Genomic DNA, 20,780 nt, shown 5'->3' on the forward strand with positions numbered 1-20,780 from the left:
GAACCATGAAAATGAGGTCAACATACAAGTACACCTTACAATCATTCCATACACCAAATATAGTAGACCTATTGCATACAATATAAGAAAAACACACCAAAACACAAAAACTTAACTATAGCCACTGAACTATGAAAATGAGGTCAAGGTCAGATGACATCTGCCAAGTTTGGATTGAACATCTTATAGTCCTTCCATACACCGAATATACATGTATTTTCCCGCGTTTCGGAGTATAGCGGGAAAATGTTGTCTAAAAGGAACGTTTTATAAGAAAGGTATATATTTTTGGCGGGTTTTGTTATGTGTATATAGTTGTACACGTGGTTACGTGGACCAATCATTTGGATTGTGGTGAAAGCGGGTTTTTTAATTTTCATGTGTTTGAAAATCATTCTAGCCGCAGACGTTCAACACTTAACTTCAATGTTTCATAATATTTGATATTGTATATTATTTTGCTGTTTTTTCTTGTGATGGAGTTTGGCATCAATGTCCCGAGGCGTGCCTTGCACTTGCTCCGAACACAGGTTTCCATATCAATTTTCTTTAATAAAGTTTTTTGATGGTTTTTCCTGATCGGCGAGGTTACGTTAAAGACGGATATATATACATACATACATACATACAAAGAGATATGGGCTCTTATTGATTCAGAGTAAACTTGTTTCAGATGTTTATTCTTTCTGTGTACCTCATTTGGAATGTATTTGTATTTCATATATGTCATGATTTATAATATAAAATATAAATTAAACGCCGGCTCTGTTAGTCTGCACGGCTAAATGCAATTTGTGTTTGTTATTATTGTAGTGTAGTTAAGACTAGACCTATTACTTATAGTATTTGAGATATGGACTTGACCACTAAAATTTAAACTTGTTCACTGATCCATGAAATGAGGTTGAGATCAAGAGAAAACTGTGACAGGCATAAGGACCTTACAAGGTATGCACATACCAAATATAGTTAACCAATTACATATTAAGAGAAATTAACATAACAAACTTCCAAACTTTTTTTTCAAGTAGTCACTGAACCATGAAAATGAGGTCAAGGAGTATGAAGCATCCAGGTCTTCAACCTTCTAAAATATAAAGCTTTTAAGTTAACTTACACAACCACAGCTTAATCACTTTCCCTAAATTCTATGACAAAAGTTGCAGGCTCAACAAAAATGACATCATTGATATTTTTAGAACAGATAGTAGATTCCTGCACCTTGCAAAACAGTCAGGAGTCTACTTCGTCAAAATTATCTCCCCATTACGCCAGTTCATTTTCACAATCCTAGAAATGGAAGCCATTGTAGGGATGACGCGCTACCAATATTGCTCTTGGAAACCGATAAATTTATCCACATTGCACCATTACGATCCTTATATGCCAGTTGTATTTTAAAAGACAAATGTATCAACTAGCTAATGAGCATCAGTTAATAATCTTGTCTGCATTGATTCAACTTAAAACTATTGTCTGATCGGTTGTCAGGTGGAATTTTCGAAAATTCATAAACATTAAAAAAAATTCTAATTAAATACCTCGTGGAAGGGCAGACTAGATTTTTTTTAGTGTATGAAGACTATAAACCCTTGAAATCACACACAAAAAATTAGAATTTATCGAAGATATGCATGTTCATCATCCAACTTGAAAGACTGTCATCAAGTACTTTCAGTAAAAAAATAGCTATTCGAACACACCTTCTCTGTTTTTGTGACATATTAGATAGGTATTTCACTTGACCCATATATTTCATCTTTTAGTACTGTGATTTTTTTGTGTTATAAAGTCAACCTGTAGCTTTAATATATAAAAATGATAGAATCTGAAGCGAGACGATGTATGAAATATTCTGACTTTGTACGATATCAAGACAAAATACTCAACTCAAACACGCCCTAACATAAAAAGGTGCACTCGATTTTCTCTTTTCGATACAATTGTTACCCATTTATTGGAATTTTTTCTTCAGTCACATAATGGAAGGGCAGACACGAAAATTACTGAACTAAAAGATTGATATGTTTTCCGTCCGTGGTAATTTATTCATAAAAATCCGAGGTTATGCATTTTCTTCATCCAACTTGAAAGATACCCATGTCGTCGACTTGATATCTAATTTTTCTGCTTAACTATGTACTAGATAAATTGAAAACTTATGCAAATGGTGTTTTTAAAACAAAACACCTCGTAATTTTGTTTGTTTCTATTAACTTTTAAATTTTTTGTCACTATAGTAAACAATACAGTAAACATTTATCGCCTTCTCTAACATAGAGCTTCGATTCTTTTGTTCTATTTCAACCTGGTTTCCGACTGAAAAGTTATGTAATTGTTATGACAGGTATTTTGTAACTTGAATATATGAGTATATATTACATTGATAAATTTCTGGAAATGTTCATGTATAGATAGAATTTTATGATCAATGTATTTTGAGTATTTCAAAAGTAGTGATTAACCTTGGAAGATATAGATATCCAGTCAGTATCCATAGGGTTTTGATAGGCATTTTATGCAATCTTTACCATGTCTAACAAAAAAGAATATTAAATAGTTCTCAACTGCAGAAAATCAATAAAATATAAAGATGAGAGTTTATGTTTGTTTTATTTTCTTTGGGCTACTAGGGGTTTCAGCGTCGTCTGTTGTTCCAGTGGTCTGGGCAGAGTCTGTTGATTGTCTCTTTTTCAATCCTTTCATTTTTCTTGTCTGTAATTTACCCAAGTCCTGTTTTGTCATATGAATTCTTCCTAGTTTACTTCCAAAGGCATCCTGGGAAATATTCTTTTTCTTTCTTGGCTGAAAAATAAATTAAAATAAATATTGAGCAGTTATTCTTGAGATATTTTATCATGTCATGTCTATTCTGAAATTTTATTTTCCTTATCAATTTTAGAATGTTAATAAGTTTCCTGTATTTCTGAAAGGAGTAGGTTCAGTAAGACCCCTTTTTGGCCCCAAAATATAGCAGTTTTACAAAATTGTTAAAATGTAAACCTTTAGTTATTTATTGGACAGTAGAATGCTTCTGCTACATAAATATGGGCTGTTTTTGACAATACAATGCACATATATCCGGTACTAGCACCATTAAGTCATGCTAAATTACTAAAATCCTCATAATTTTAGCATTTAAGTTAAATTTTAGACGGGTTTCGTGTAAAACGAAAGTGGCCGCATTTTGAAATTTGAGGCCAAAATCGGTCCTTACCGGACCTACTCCTTTGGTTTCATCTGTTCTAGACTAAGTGGTGTATTTTATGTTTTCCAAAAGGGTTTCATTTGTCATTGTCTCTTAACATTTATTATTACCACAGTTGTGTGGTAGGTACTGGGTATGATCCCTAGCCAAATCATACTCAGACTTATATATAGGTATTTGCTCTTATTCAGCCTGGTTTTAGAGAATTACTGTTGCCTCTCTAGGTACTTTCAGGGCTTGTTTATGTCAATACTTGAAGGCTATTTCAAGTCTTCTCATTAATTAGTCTAAAAGAAAGAGTGCTCTCAACATTCTCTATTTTTAGTGTTTTAAGTGACTAACCTTAGCTTCTCTAGGTACTTTCAGGGTTTGTTTATATCAATACTTGGAGGCTATTTCAAGTCTTCTGATTAATTAGTCTAAAAGAAAGAGTGCTCTCAACATTCTCTATTCTTAGTGTTTTAAGTGACTAACCTTAGCCTCTCTAGGTACTTTCAGGGCTTGTTTATATAAATCATCAGAGGCTATTTTGGTTCTCCTCATTACTAGGTCTAAAGAAGGACCCATCTCTGCAAGTTCTATTCTTGGTGTTCTGCTGCCAGACTTTTTCAACATAATCCTTGAGAAAAATCGATTGTTAAAACAAATAATGTATATTTTGTTATGGTAAAATCATTCCCAGATACATATTTTTGGAATTATATTAAAGCCATTATTTAATAAGGATGTCAATTTCATAAAATAGTAAGGTTACAGACTTAAAACGTCAACTGTGTGAAAATAATGATCATAATGATGTAATGTGATTATTTAGAAGTTAATGTTATACATTGTACATTGTAATTGGTGAATACTTGGTACTTATTGGAGCTTACCTCTTAAAATAAAGATTATTATTCATATTATTATTAGAGTTCTTGCTCAAAACAAAAACGCATGTTATTTCAGTTTTAAATTAATAACATAATTGTGTAAAATGCAAACCTTATTTAAAACAAGAATGTGTCCCAAATACATTGATGCCCAATCTGCACTATCATTTTATATGTTCAATGGACCGTGAAAATGGGGGGAAATCTCTAATTTAGAATTAAAATTAGAAAGATCATATCATAGGGAACATGTTTTCTAAGTTTCAAGTTGATTGGACTTCAACTTCACCAAAAACTACCTGGACCAACAACTTTAACCTGAAGCGGGACAAACGGACACACAAACCAGAAAACATAATGCCCATAAAATGAGCATAAAAACCCCAATAAAGTGGTTGAACATATTTTTTTTTATTTAAAAGTCTATAAATCAAATAATGATATATTCCCTATTTCACATCTTTGCAATGGTTGTAGGCAACTTAGTAGCTGAACTTGCAATCTTTTAACAAGTCAGTTGATTGCAGGCCACTTAGAAGCTATAGGTACTGAAACTGCAATTTAAACCAAGTCAGCTGATTGAAGGCCACTTAGAAGCTATAGGTACTGAAACTGCAATCTAAACCAAGTCAGTTGATTGCAGGCCACTTAGAAGCTATAGGTACTGAAACTGCAATCTAAACCAAGTCAGTTGATTGCAGGCCACTTAGAAGCTATTGGTACTGAAACTGCAATCTAAACCACGTCAGTTGATTGCAGGCCACTTAGAAGCTATAGGTACTGAAACTGCAATTTAAACCAAGTCAGGTGATTGCAGGCCACTTAGAAGCTATAGGTACTGAAACTGCAATTTAAACCAAGTCAGTTGATTGAATGCCACTTAGAAGCTATAGGTACTGAAACTGCAATCTAAACCAAGTCAGTTGATTGCAGGCCACTTAGAAGCTATATGTACTGAAACTGCAATTTAAACCAAGTCACGTGATTGCAGGCCACTTAGAAGCTATAGGTACTGAAACTGCAATTTAAACCAAGTCAGGTTATTGCAGGCCATTACATAACTCAGTACTGAAGCCCTTACCCAAGCCAGGTGATTGTAGACCAATACATAACTCAGTACTGAAGCCCTTACCCAAGCCAGGTGATTGTAGACCACTACATAACTCAGTACTGAAGCCCTTACACAAGCCAGGTGATTGTAGACCACTACATAACTCAGTACTGAAGCCCTTACACAAGCCAGGTGATTGTAGACCACTACATAACTCAGTACTGAAGCTCTTACCCAAGCCAGGTGATTGTAGACCACTACATAACTCAGTACTGAAGCCCTTACACAAGCCAGGTGATTGTAGACCACTACATAACTCAGTACTGAAGCCCTTACTTAAGCCAGGTGATTGTAGACCACTACATAACTCAGTACTGAAGCCCTTACCCAAGCCAGGTGATTGTAGACCACTACATAACTCAGTACTGAAGCCCTTACCCAAGGCAGGTGATTGTAGACCATTACATAACTCAGTACTGAAGCCCTTACACAAGCCAGGTGATTGTAGACCACTGCATAACTCAGTACTGAAGCCCTTACCCAAGCCAGGTGATTGTAGACCACTACATAACTCAGTACTGAAGCCCTTACACAAGCCAGGTGATTGTAGACCACTACATAACTCAGTACTGAAGCCCTTACACAAGCCAGGTGATTGTAGACCACTGCATAACTCAGTACTGAAGCCCTTACCCAAGCCAGGTGATTGTAGACCACTACATAACTCAGTACTGAAGCCCTTACACAAGCCAGGTGATTGTAGACCACTACATAACTCAGTACTGAAGCCCTTAGGCCTAAATTAAAATATTGTTTGTTTGCCCTTTTCCGACCCTATGTTTTGAAACAGGGTAGGTAGGTAGGTAAAATATTTTTTTTTTTCTTTCCCAAAAAATAACTTAGCTCGGTACATTTTTTGTCATGGGTAGGCAGGTAGGTATAATATTTTATTTTATAGATACAAAATCTGCATGATGTCATTTTTGTCTGTATTGCTTTTGTTTAAGTATGCTTTTGTTAATAAGTTTCTAGGACTATTAGTATAATAGTCCCAAGTTTTGAAAAAAAAATATCATGTAGAATGTGAAGTTAATTCATATGCACTACAACTTTTTTTCAAATTTCAAAATATAGGGCTGTGCGGCATATTTTAAACGTTTACATACCTGGAATTTTTAAGAATTTTAACTTGCACTAATAGTACTCTGTACCTTGAACGCTTACTTCAAGGTTCAAACCTAAAGTTTTTCTGTAAGCAGGTAAGAAATAACTTTGTTCTGGAAAAATATGTCCGGGCATAAATACATTGTACATTACTAGTAGAAAAAGTCCCTAGAGTGTTTAAATTTTTGTGTGTGCCTGTGTTTCCAATAAAAATGCTACAAGACTTGAAACTCAATTGTCTCGTATTTTACACCGCATTTATAAATGATCTGTATGGGAAAACTTGGCGATTTTACTGCCAAATATTCTCCCCTTTACAGACCTTTGGTTCATGTCAGATATAAATCAGAATTTATCAATGCTGGTCGAAGGCATCATTAACATAATCATCCTAATCTACGGACCACCAAAGGCCATCCCTGCATAGGATACAAAGTCTGTTTACAAAATATTTTGTACACACGTTGATAATTTAGTATTGGACGAACTTTTTTTGAATGAACCCTGCTCTTCATGTATAAAGACACAGAGTAACATTCGTTAAATCATGATTCAAAGCTTTCAACATCGATTTCAAACAAATTCTTTGAAACTCCAAATGCAAGTGTTCATTCATGTCAAACGCTCATGTGATACCAAACGGACTAGACCTTATACAGGAAAGATAAAACCTGAGAATTCCGGTAAAAAAGTTTTGAGTGGGAAACACAAATATAAGATTTTTGGTAGGAACAAAAAATATAATAAAATAAAATCTTGCTGGTAAACATAAATAAAAGATTTTCAGGCGGAACGAATTTATAGGGTCGGTCGGTAAAGGGCAAACAAACAATATTTTAATTTAAGCCTTACACAAGCCAGGTGATTGTAGACCACTACATAACTCAGTACTGAAGCCCTTACCGAAGCCAGGTGATTGTAGACCACTACATAACTCAATACTGAAGCCCTTACACAAGCCAGGTGATTGTAGACCACTACATAACTCAGTACTGAAGCCCTTACACAAGCCAGGTGATTGTAGACCACTACATAACTCAGTACTGAAGCCCTTACACAAGCCAGGTGATTGTAGACCACTACATAACTCAGTACTGAAGCCCTTACACAAGCCAGGTGATTGTAGACCACTACATAACTCAGTACTGAAGCCCTTACCCAAGCCAGGTGATTGTAGACCACTACATAACTCAGTACTGAAGCCCTTACCCAAGCCAGGTGATTGTAGACCACTACATAACTCAATACTGAAGCCCTTACACAAGCCAGGTGATTGTAGACCACTACATAACTCAGTACTGAAGCCCTTACCCAAGCCAGGTGATTGTAGACCACTACATAACTCAGTACTGAAGCCCTTACACAAGCCAGGTGATTGTAGACCACTACATAACTCAGTACTGAAGCCCTTACCCAAGCCAGGTGATTGTAGACCACTGCATAACTCAGTACTGAAGCCCTTACCCAAGCCAGGTGATTGTAGACCACTACATAACTCAGTACTGAAGCCCTTACACAAGCCAGGTGATTGTAGACCACTACATAACTCAGTACTGAAGCCCTTACCCAAGCCAGGTGATTGTAGACCACTACATAACTCAGTACTGAAGCCCTTACACAACCCAGGTGATTGTAGACCACTACATAACTCAGTACTGAAGCCCTTACACAAGCCAGGTGATTGTAGACCACTACATAACTCAGTACTGAAGCCCTTACCCAAGCCAGGTGATTGTAGACCACTGCATAACTCAGTACTGAAGCCCTTACCCAAGCCAGGTGATTGTAGACCACTGCATAACTCAGTACTGAAGCCCTTACCCAAGCCAGGTGATTGTAGACCACTACATAACTTAATACTGAAGCCCTTACACAAGCCAGGTGATTGTAGACCACTACATAACTCAGAACTGAAGCCCTTACCCAAGGCAGGTGATTGTAGACCACTACATAACTCAGAACTGAAGCCCTTACCCAAGACAGGTGATTGTAGACCACTGCATAACTCAGTACTGAAGCTCTTACCCAAGCCAGGTGATTGTAGACCACTACATAACTCAGTACTGAAGCCCTTACACAAGCCAGGTGATTGTAGACCACAGCATAACTCAGTACTGAAGCCCTTACACAAGCCAGGTGATTGTAGACCACTACATAACTCAGTACTGAAGCCCTTACACAGGCCAGGTGATTGTAGACCACTACATAACTCAATACTGAAGCCCTTACCCAAGCCAGGTGATTGTAGACCACTACATAACTCAGTACTGAAGCCCTTACACAAGCCAGGTGATTGTAGACCACTACATAACTCAGTACTGAAGCCCTTACACAGGCCAGGTGATTGTAGACCACTACATAACTCAGTACTGAAGCCCTTACACAAGCCAGGTGATTGTAGACCACTACACTACTCAGTACTAAAGCCCTTACCCAAGCCAGGTGATTGTAGACCATTACATAACTCAGTATTGAAGCCCTTACCCAAGCCAGGTGATTGTAGGCTACTACAAACTCAGTACTGAAGCCCTTACCCAAGCCAGGTGATTGTAGACCACTACATAACTCAGTACTGACGCCCTTACCCAAGCCAGGTGATTGTAGACCACTACATAACTCAGTACTGAAGCCCTTACCCAAGTCAGGTGATTGTAGACCACTACATAACTCAGTACTGAAGCCCTTACCCAGGCCAGGTGATTGTTAGCCATTAAGTTGCTGAGTAATGAATCTCTAATATAAGTCATGTGAGTAATTGATCATTACTTGTAATTTCTGAGAAGGATCTTGTCTTTTATAGCTGTCACACTGATAACATGTTCAACACCAGCTAATCTGATATTCTTTACTGAAGGTCCTCGGAAGAAATCTGAAATTATAAGATTTGTTTTTTCAATATTTAAGGTGATGATGGTAAACTTATGTCTTCTTTACTTTTAATATTTAATGTGATAATCTTAGCAATAAAATAAAACATTCCCTAATCTAAGGAATATTCCATCAATATGTTAGGAATGGTTGTAGGTCTTTTGTAATTGAAAGTTCATTTGATGTATGCAAAAAATATTTACAGAACAGAATCATTCTCTATAGACTGTGAAAATGGGTAAAAACTCTAATTTGGCATTAAAATTAAAAACATCATATCATAGGGAATATGTGTACTAAGTTTCAAGTTGACTGGACTTCAACTTCATCAAAAACTAGCTTGAACAAAATTGTTAACCTGAAGCAGGCAAACATAAAATGAACTAACTGACGAACAATCAGATGAATGGACGCAGACCAGAAAACATAATGGGGCATAAAAATATGTTTGGATGCATTCAATGTTCATAAAATAGTTCATGTACTATAATTCGGTCAAAATCAGTCAACTGGGAGGAGACTTAAAATAATAAGTAAGTCACTATTGTACAAATAATGTTCAAAATCAGCTCCAGTTCAAAAATTGTTACATACAAAGTTCAGACAAGTAAAATGTGTATGCAATTTCAAAGACCTGCGGCTGTCATTCCTCAAAAAGTCAGTCAAACAGGAACCTTTTTTATCTGTAGATAATTATCTTACACAATAAAATTGAGAATGGAAATGGGGAATGTGTCAAAGAGACAACAACCCGACCAAATAAAAAACAACAGCAGAGGGTCACCAACAGGTCTTCAATGTAGCGAGAAATTCCTGCACCCGGGGGTGTCCTTCAGCTGGCCCCTAAACAAATATATACTAGTCCAGTGATAATGAACGCCATACTAATTTCCAAATTGTACACAAGAAACTAAAATTAAAATAATACAAGACTAACAAAGGTCAGAGGCTCCTGACTGGGGACAGGCGCAAAAATGCGGCGGGGTTAAACATGTTTGTGAGATCTCAACCCTCCCCCTATACCTCTAACCAATGTAGTAAAGTAAACGCATAACAATACGCACATTAAAATTCAGTTCAAGAGAAATCCGAGTCTGATGTCAGAAGATGTAACCAAAGAAAATAAACAAAATGACAATAATACATAAATAACAACTGACTACTAGCAGTTAACTGACATGCCAGCTCCAGACTTCAATTAAACTGACTGAAAGATTATGATTTCATCATATGAACATCAGGCACAATCCTTCCCGTTAGGGGTTTAGTATCATACCATCATAACATATATGAGAAGAACATAACCCGTGTCATTTGAGGTTACACAAGTTAACTTACCAATGAAGAGGTTTTTCAGTCTTTTATGTTCTTTATCCTGTTCAAATAGTTCTCCTGTGAATATCAAACAAGGTTTGGTTCCATGAGAACACTTAGGACCCTGCAAATAAGTTAAATCAAAGATAGTATTTGATATCATAAAATCATAAACAAGGAAATTGTCAATTTCTAGATGTAAGTCAAGATATGAGGCTGACTTAACTGTATCTGTTGTATCCTTTATATCTAGTTTGATCGGATAAATGCGTTCCACATAGTCACCAAATTTTGAATTATTTAGTGAGAGAACTGTAATGTAGTTCCTGAGAAGGATGCAACATAAAATTTTCAAGAACAGACAGACGGATTGACAGACAGAGGTAAAATAGTTTATCCCACTTTTTCATATAATAGATTGTACATAATTATAAATAGATAGCAACCACATGTAATTTGAGGTTACAAGTCAGGTCAATTTCTTGTCACGGGTTTAAAATTAATTATCGCTGCTTGTGTTTTTTTCCTTAGGACTATGTTGTTGCTGTCTTTCTTTGACTTATAGTAGACTGCCTGTCTAATATCTTAAGTCTCTTTCTTTGTAAGAAAGGATAAACCTACCTCTATTTCAGCCATAGGTGTAAACTTATCCACACCCAATTCTATCATATCTAACACATGGAAGTCAAATAATCGCCCTACAATATATAAAGTGAATGTGATAAAAGATGGAATAAAATCTTGCAAGGAAAGATAGTGTACTTTTTCGCACCGCTGGTAAAATATCACGTTTTGATTGGTTTAACGCCATCATGTGGTGACCCCCTATGAGACCGTAGAAGGTTAGTAAATTTCATAGGGGTTCATGACGCGTTAATGGTGACGTCATCTATTAATGTTGTTGTGTTTCATTATTTATTTTTCAACATAACGCAGCAGAAAAAGTCCAGCATGCGATAAATTTGTTATATATGGTGAACTACTGACCCACTACGGACCATAGTGGGTGAATAAAATCCCTAGGGGATTTAGCCTCCGGCCTCACCCCTATGAATTTTACTAACCCTCTATGGATCCGTAGGGGGTCAGTAGCGAACCATATAACTTATAGTATGGTGTAGCATATCTAACACAAAAATCCTTCTCACACTTGATAGACCACAGCATTTTTATTGATTTTCTTTATTTCATTGTGGAAGTAAAATTTTGTTATCAAAGCTATAAAATATTTGTTTTTCCGACATATTAGTCTATACAAAAATATCTATATATGAATAAGTAGTTGCAAAATCAACATTAAACATAGTAAAACGTAAATGGTTAAAATGTCAAATTCATTTAGGAATCGCTATCGACTCTAAATACAAGTATGTAGTTTAAAAATCTGTGTAATCAAAGATATGAAATAAAACAAATATGGTGATGCTAAAATGCAGTCTCAAGTTGAAATCCTTCAAAGGATAATCAATGGAAGTGATTCTACTAATTTCTAATGGGGTCATATATGGCTTAATGCGTATATCCATTAGATTGAAAATTATGAAATTAAGCAGCATGGAATTATTAAATTGACTTTTAGTTACAAGTGAATATGCAAATTTACTTATTTATCAGATGTTACATGTCATTATTAGTTACATAGTGTGCTAGTGACCTAATATGGTATATATGGGGTCAGTAAATTACATATGGGGTGAGAGAAAAGCTGGAATCCCCATATGGAATTTACTGACCCCATATATACCGTATTAGGTCACTAGCACACCAGGGGCGGATCCAGGAATTTATTAGGGGGTGGTCACCTTTTGAATCTTAAATTAAAATTCAATTTTTTTATGGCCCCTTATAGGAAGATTATGTTTGCCACAAAGCAAAACACACTTGCATATAGATTTCAAAACAGAGCTTTTGCTCTAGCTTCAGTATGACTTTTTTTTACATGATTTCTCATCACGGCCGAAATGATCGTTAAGTCTTGTACTTGCATGTGCCATATCTGTTAGTGGTTTGCATGATAATGTTCCCAAACTATCAACCCCAAACAGAACACAGTATATGCAGTAAGTTCCTTCTTGTGAAGGTGTGTACACTAGCCCATCATAGTAATTTAGCCAATTCAGCTGAAACAGTCTGTTCTTTCCTGCATATTTTTTTTTATAGGAAAGTTATAGTTTATTCCAGGTTGGAAATGATTTCTTATCAAATTAAATTTCTCTTCGTTTGTTGATTTACGTGTTGATTGTTTTACAAAACCAATGTCGTTTGTACTTATATGTAAGTCGGGGGTTGTTTCTTTAATCTGATCACTTTTATTCGTATCAATGCTAGGTCTATTACAAGTCGTTGGTACTTCAGAGGGGGCTGATTTGTGGCGTTACCTGAAGGAACGAGGGTATAAGTTACTAAAAAATTGAAATGAATGAAACTTTGAGACAAACAGATGATGGAACGGGGGTATTCATTCAATATAGAATATTTATGTGACTTTAAAACTTTAATTTAAAATTATTTTTGAATTTTGGCATCACAGTAAAAAAATATTATTGGTCGAGAAAAGTTATTATACAAACTTTAAAAATTTAGATAAATGTAATGTAAAAAAAGTATAAATTACCTGTTAAAAACATCTAAGATTGAGGACTGTCTCTTCATTTTTACACCTTAACATCAAAGAAATCGACCAAGTAATTAGCGATTGTTGATTACATGTTCATTGTATAAACATACCTGTCAAGGTACATGTATTTAGCCTTAAGGTAAGTAATGACAACTTCATGACTGGTGAGTTACGATATACAAATTGATTTGATCGACGAATTTATTTTTCAAAATGTTCAAGGTGCACCATTTTTTGGTCATGGTGCACCATTTTTTGAAAACCCAGGGGGTGGTCACCGGCACCGGATGACCACCCCCTGGATCCGCCTCTGCACACTATGTAACGAATTTATCTTACCGACTATCTTAACGTGTGAAATTTAGACCTATCAAAATAAGCAAATCTTCAATACTGTTAGCATTAAGAAACTACTTCCATTGATCTTTCAAAAACAGATACCAACAATAACAACTTGTTAGGTTTAAATGTGTTTTATGAATTTATTTCAATCTGAATCATCATTTTCTTCGTCTGTTGAAACCTTTACGTTTTTTTTCTCAGTACCGTTTTGTTTTTATAAAGGGACATAACACCACTAATAACCGTGTATGAAATAAGCCCTGTCTCCCTACTACCTTATATGGAATATAAAGGGATGTAACACCGCTACTAACCGTGTATGAGATAAGCCCTGCCTCCCTACTAACTTAATATGAAATATACACGGTTTCCACCAGGGTGTTTTTAACCAATCACATTCCTAGAAATGTATAGGAGGTAAGATAATTATCTATATTACATTACAAGTACTTCAATATTTGATATTTCCATATCTTTGTAAACATCAGACCTGTACTGCTAATTCTGCATAGTGTTTTATAAAATAAATATTTCTGTTAATACTACAAATAATATCTACATGATCTTTACACAAGGATTGAAATATAATTAAAGTTTTGTCGGATCCCTTGAAAATTGACTAATTGAGGTTTGACTGTAATACCATACCTAATACTAAGTTGTCAGGTCTTTTCTTTGAATGACAGCCAAACATAAATAATGAGGCGTCAGATTTCTTCGAGAAAAATTCCTAAAACACATTTTAAATCACACTGTAATAAAAAACATCTAACTTACTTAGTCATTCTATTGAGAGCTTAAACAAACTAATAGTCCAACATATAATTGCTGTCTAAGAGTTTAATTTGAAGAAGCCAACAATCAACCTAGCCTTCAGACATTATCCCCAAAGCGTTCATTGTTTTCTATTTAGACATGATCACAAGCGTTCATTGTTTTCTGTTCAGACATTATCCAAAGCGTTCAGTGTTTTCTGTTCAGACATTATACAAAGCGTTCATTGTTTTCTGTTCAGACATTATCCAAAGCGTTCATTGTTTTCTGTTCAGATATTATCCAAAGCGTTCATTGTTTTCTGTTCAGACATTATCCAAAGAGTTCATTGTTTTCTGTTCAGATATTATACAAAGTGTTCATTGTTTTCTGTTCAGACATTATACAAAGCGTTCATTGTTTTCTGTTCAGACATTATCCAAAGCGTTCATTGTTTTCTGTTCAGATATTATACAAAGTGTTCATTGTTTTCTGTTCAGACATTATACAAAGTGTTCATTGTTTTCTGTTCAGACATTATCCAAAGCATTCATTGTTTTCTGTTCAGACATTATACAAAGTGTTCATTGTTTTCTGTTCAGACATTATACAAAGCATTCATTGTTTTCTGTTCAGACATTATCCAAAGTGTTCATTGTTTTCTGTTCAGACATTATCAAAAGTGTTCATTGTTTTCTGTCAGACATTATCAAAAGTGTTCATTGTTTTCTGTCAGACATTATACAAAGCGTTCATTGTTTTCTGTTCAGACATTATACAAAGTGTTCATTGTTTTCTGTTCAGACATTATCCAAAGTGTTCATTGTTTTCTGTTCAGACATACAAAGCGTTCATTGTTTTCTGTTCAGACTTTATACAAAGCGTTCATTGTTTTCTGTTCAGACATTATACAAAGCGTTCATTGTTTTCTGTTCAGACATTATCCAAAGCGTTCATTGTTTTTTGTTCAGACATTATCCAAAGCGTTCATTGTTTTCTGTTCAGACATAATCCAAAGTGTTCATTGTTTTCTGTTCAGACATTATCCAAAGTGTTCATTGTTTTCTGTTCAGACATTATCCAAAGCGTTCATTGTTTTCTGTTCAGACATTATACAAAGCGTTCATTGTTTTCTGTTCAGACATTATACAAAGCGTTCATTGTTTTCTGTTCAGACATTATCCAAAGCGTTCATTGTTTTTTGTTTTTGTTCAGACATTATACAAAGCGTTCATTGTTTTCTCTTCAGACATAATCCAAAGTGTTCATTGTTTTCTGTTCAGACATTATCCAAAGCGTTCATTGTTTTCTGTTCAGATATTATCCAAAGCGTTCATTGTTTTCTGTTCAGATATAATCCATAGCGTTCATTGCTTTCTGTTCAGACATTATCCAAAGTGTTCATTGTTTTCTGTTCAGACATAATCCAAAGCGTTCATTGTTTTCTGTTCAGACATTATCCAAAGCGTTCTTTGTTTTCTGTTCAGACATTATCCAAAGCGTTCATTGTTTTCTGTTCAGACATTATCCAAAGCGTTCATTGTTTTCTGTTCAGACATTATACAAAGCGTTCATTGTTTTCTGTTCAGATATTATCCAAAGCGTTCATTGTTTTCTGTTCAGACATTATACAAAGCGTTCATTGTTTTCTGTTCAGACATTATCCAAAGTGTTCATTGTTTTCTGTTCAGACATTATACAAACTGTTCAGTGTTTTCTGTTCAGACATAATACAAAGCGTTCATTGTTTTCTGTTCAGACATTATCCAAAGCGTTCATTGTTTTCTGTTCAGACATTATACAAAGCGTTCATTGTTTTCTGTCAGACATTATACAAAGAGTTCATTGTTTTCTGTTCAGACATTATCCAAAGTGTTCATTGTTTTCTGTTCAGACATTATCCAAAGCGTTCATTGTTTTCTGTTCAGACATTATCCAAAGCGTTCATTGTTTTCTGTTCAGACATTATCCAAAGCATTCATTGTTTTCTGTTCAGACATTATACAAAGCGTTCATTGTTTTCTGTTCAGACATTATACAAAGCGTTCATTGTTTTCTGTTCAGACATTATACAAAGCGTTCATTGTTTTCTGTTCAGACATTATTCAAAGTGTTCATAGTTTTCTGTTCAGACATTATTCAAAGCGTTCATTGTTTTCTGTTCAGATATTATTCAAAGCGTTCATTGTTTTCTGTTCAGACATTATCAAAAGTGTTCATTGTACAGACATTATCAAAAGTGTTCATTGTACAGACATTATCCAAAGCGTTCATTGTTCAGAAATTATCCAAAGCAATCATTGTTTAGACATTACCGAAAGCGTTCATTGTTCAGAAATTATCCAAAGCAATCATTGTTCAGACATTATCCAAAGCGTTCATTGTTCAGACATTACCGAAAGCGTTCATTGTTCAGACATTATCCAAAGCGTTCATTGTTCAGACATTATCCAAAGCGTTCATTGTTTGCTGTTCAGACACAATCCAAGTCATTGTTTTCTTTTTAAATCAGAGGTTGTTTTTTACGGTAGCTGTGTTGAACTAATGTTTAATTGTTTAATTTACAACTGAACTGGACCAGAAAGAATCAAGGAAACTAGTTTAACCCAACCACATGTAATGCCTCTGCATAGTCTTGCTGTTTTTTATTTCTTCAAGGATGACTTGATTCTGTTTAATGTGATGTGATATTTTTTTTTATACTTTGATGTTATATTTTCTATCATGAACAGGTGACTGATGTCACTATATTTGGTTGGTTCAGTTAAAAAGCATGTACAATATTTCCATATCATTTTATATTTGTGTATTTCCATTTCCCAAAGAAACAGGTCTAATGGTTAGTTCAGTCTTCTTTTGAAAGTTTTTGATTGTTTCAAATTTGTTCTAAAATATTACCACGGTTTCCATGATCATATTATGTTTGATGATTTTACAACTACTGATAACTTACCAGTGGTGTTTCATCTTCAAATGGTCGTAATATATTTTTTCTGAAATTGAAAAAAAGCAATTCAAGTTAATAAGCAGAAATTCATAGCCTTTTACATGTAAGGATAACAGGGAATTTAACCAATTCAATGAACACTAACTTATAATTAAACATACAATTATAACCTGTACATGTATGTGATATAAACAGGTATACTTGTGGTTCGTGGTTTGGAATCTTAATTTAACATAGGATGATAGGAGGGGACAGGCCATTACCTGTTCTCCCCCTTGACAAATATATGGTGCGCCAAAACATGTTTGTATCTGTCATGACTTTTAACATGGTTCAGTATTCATGTAGTACATGTTATGCTAATATAGACTTATCAATTCGTAAAGCCTCTGAGAATCAGTGTATTTAATTAATTAATTAATACATTTAATCGGCAAAAACATTAACTGCTGCAACAATCATATTGTTCTGTCACTTCTTGTCTCAAACAATAACTATTTTGTGATTACTACTGTACAACATCATACAGAATTACTGATTTACTAATCATGCTAATAGTTTACCTTTTATACATCACTGCATGAGGTTTCTTTAACATGTACTGAAATACAAATAATCATTATTCAACTTTGTACTTGTTTGGCTATATAAGTTATATAACTATTTTGATCTGAGCGTCACTGATGAGTCTTATGTAGACGAAACGCGCGTCTGGAGTACTAAATTATAATCCTGATACCTTTGATAACTATTTACACCACTGGGTCGATGCCACTGCTGGTTGATGTTTCATCCCAGAGGGTATCACCAGCCCAGTAGTCAGTACTTTGGTGTTGACATGAATATCAATTATATGGTCATTTTTATAAATTTCCTGTTACCTAATTTTGAATTTTTTGAAAAAAATTATGATTTTCTTATCCCAGGAATAGATTACCTTAGCCGTATTTGGCACAACTTTTTTGGAATTTTGGATCCTCAATGCTCTTCAACTTTGTACTTGTTTGGCTTAACTATTTTGATCTGAGCGTCACTGATGAGTCTTATGTAGACGAATTATGTGTTTGGCGTATTAAATTATAATCCTGGTACCTTTGATATATCTATTTTAAACAGTTGTATTCTTAAGTTATCATTTTCTTTGTTTATGTTATAACAATTTGGCCTCTGAATATTCCTCTATTTCTGATATACCGGGTAGTATAAATATAATAACAGTTTGGTCTGATAACTTTATCCATGGCATTCTCTTACTTATGATTTTATCTGTGACAAAGTTATAAAAGTTTAATTCACATGGCCCTTTGGAATTAATTCAGTTGTATCCATTTTCAACCATTAAGAATTCAAGATTTATCTTTTACCAATACCTTCGACTGTTTTCTGCTCTTTGGTCAGATTGTAGTCTCTTAGACTCATTACCGATTTCTATTCCCAATTTCATTATCGATATAGTTACTAAAATTTAGTCTTTTACAAATATCTTTAACATGGATATATATGGTATCACTATGTATGGTATTTTAAGTTCATCTCTAATTCTTATCTTGAATATGGTAATTTATCTTTTATATGGATGATCCTTAAAGTTGGTTATGGCAATTTTATGTATTATCTCTTACTAATATCTTAATCTTGGATATGGTAGTTTAACTTTAATTTCTTACTAGTTCCTTTAGTATCTGTGACACAGTAATGCTGGTATTTCCACCTTTGATAAACATGGATGATTTTGTATTTTCTGTAATCTTGCCATCTCTGTTCTCTAAAAATCTTCTTCCTTTTTGTGTTTTAGGCTTTCTGTATTAAAAAAACATATATGTACAAATGTAGTGCATTTAAGTAACTGCTAGTAGTCCTTTATTAACTGGTGTATTATTATCATTTCCCTTAGTTTCTTCTGTTACCATGGTTACCTATTCTGAAATTGGACTCAGATTTCTATAATGCTGAGTTTTACTCGGCATATTGCTGTGTACTTGTTTATTCTGCCTTTGCTAGAAGTAAAGTGGGAGGGTTCAGATCTCACAGTGGGAGGGTTGAGATCTCACAAAACGTGTTTAACCCTGCCACATATTAGTTCATTTATCATGTTTATATGTTTCAGAGTTCAGTGTCTACTGAAGTGTAACTGAACTAGTACAAATTTTTGTTTAGGGGCCAGCTGAAGCCCAACTACAGTTGTTGGATTCAAGACCCATTTTTGGCCATGGGCTCTTTTCTGCTTTTTGGTTGGGTTGTTGTCTCTTTGATACATTCCCCATAAAAAAGTTTCCATTCTAAATTTTATACTGCCTGAGGTAGCAATACACAGTTAGAAATTTAGTTTCGCATTATGGCCCCTGTGAATTTTTTAAATATGAAAGTTTTTGTACAATAAAATTGATTTTTAGATAATTGAAGAATAATATAGCCTTCTTAGTGGGTTTATATGAACATTTAGATTGTTTTTAACATGTTTTATAGGCCATTTATATGATTGACAGTCCGTATTTTCCTATCCGTACCGTCCATAGGTCCATAAATTATTGTAGTGTTTATCAACAAAGATTTTGCGCTCGATCTTTTCAATTCAATTTTATGGAAAAACGAGCAGAAATGCATATGATTTTTTTGGACCACTTGATAGATATAAACCTATGGATTCAGGAAAGGTATCACTGTAATTGATTGAAATTTTCCTTTAGACCAAATTTTGGAGACTTTTGTGACATGTTCACCCCCCCCCCCCCCTTTTCTGCTATATTTTGTATCTAAGAAATGCAGATTGTTGCCATGGTTACACCCAAAAGGGATTATATTTTACCCTTATGACCATTAGAAATCAAATCTATGGAAGATTCTCTTTCTATAACTATATACATGCATAACACACATATAAAGCCTTCTTTGTTAGACAGGAGGGGAAAGAGGGTGTTTAAAAATTATGAGTGTCAATTTTAAGTTTTTTTCCTAACTGTGTATTGCTACCTGAAACCTAATTAATTCTTCAGGTGACCGCATTAGACCTGATTAGTTCAGTCTGTTTAAAATCATGATTGCTGGTATAACCAGCTTTGTTATAAAGTGAAATAAAATTAGCTTGTGACCTTAGATTTCGTGTGTGTTTTGTCAAGAATGATCTAAAACAAGGTCAAATATGGTTAGGTAGAGGGTGTGGATGTTGGGAACTGTATTCATATTATTAGTTCAATGTTATTGTAGCAACAGAGCAATGTGACTAGCTTGATAATTAAAATTGTACATAGTTTTAATCACAAATTTAAAATTTTCATAGCAGTTTAATTACATTTCGTTTAAATTGGTAATGGGGTAAAAAAAAAATGTAAATAGTCCACTTAAGGGAACAATATCATGAATATGTAATCATCTGATGGAATAATTGTATACTGAAAGAAGAAGAAGAGCTGTACAAATTGGAATTTTTCTTCTTTCTTTTACAGATCTTTACATGTTGTAGAGATAAATGACAAGGTTTTTCCAAATGTGTTCATTTTTTTTACACTGATAATAATATTTCATAACCTACACTACTCTTTGCATGACCATTTTTTCTGTGTCTGTTTCTTGTTTACAAATTTTCCACGTGTGAATCTAATGTTAGACACAACTTCGGTAAGACGTGCAAAACAAATTCCGGATTA

The 20,780-nt window shown here is 34.4% G+C and overlaps 1 protein-coding gene across 1 annotated transcript; it reads right to left on the minus strand.

Moving 5' to 3' along the window:
- Window positions 1–2,594: 2,594 nt before the first annotated feature.
- On the minus strand, window positions 2,595–20,753 carry LOC139493076 (ribosome production factor 2 homolog). Its single transcript, XM_071281219.1, has 10 exons — window positions 20,666–20,753; window positions 18,804–18,936; window positions 17,700–17,737; window positions 17,143–17,182; window positions 14,085–14,166; window positions 11,099–11,175; window positions 10,502–10,601; window positions 9,062–9,164; window positions 3,683–3,827; window positions 2,595–2,805 (listed from the first exon to the last, which is right to left on the minus strand). The coding sequence occupies exons 1-10, from the start codon at window positions 20,683–20,685 to the stop codon at window positions 2,602–2,604; spliced, it is 942 nt and encodes a 313-aa protein (XP_071137320.1). The 5' UTR covers window positions 20,686–20,753; the 3' UTR covers window positions 2,595–2,601.
- Window positions 20,754–20,780: the final 27 nt, after the last annotated feature.

The sequence above is a fragment of the Mytilus edulis genome, chromosome 10 (assembly GCF_963676685.1).
Source record: "Mytilus edulis chromosome 10, xbMytEdul2.2, whole genome shotgun sequence".
Lineage (NCBI taxonomy): Eukaryota > Metazoa > Mollusca > Bivalvia > Mytilida > Mytilidae > Mytilus > Mytilus edulis.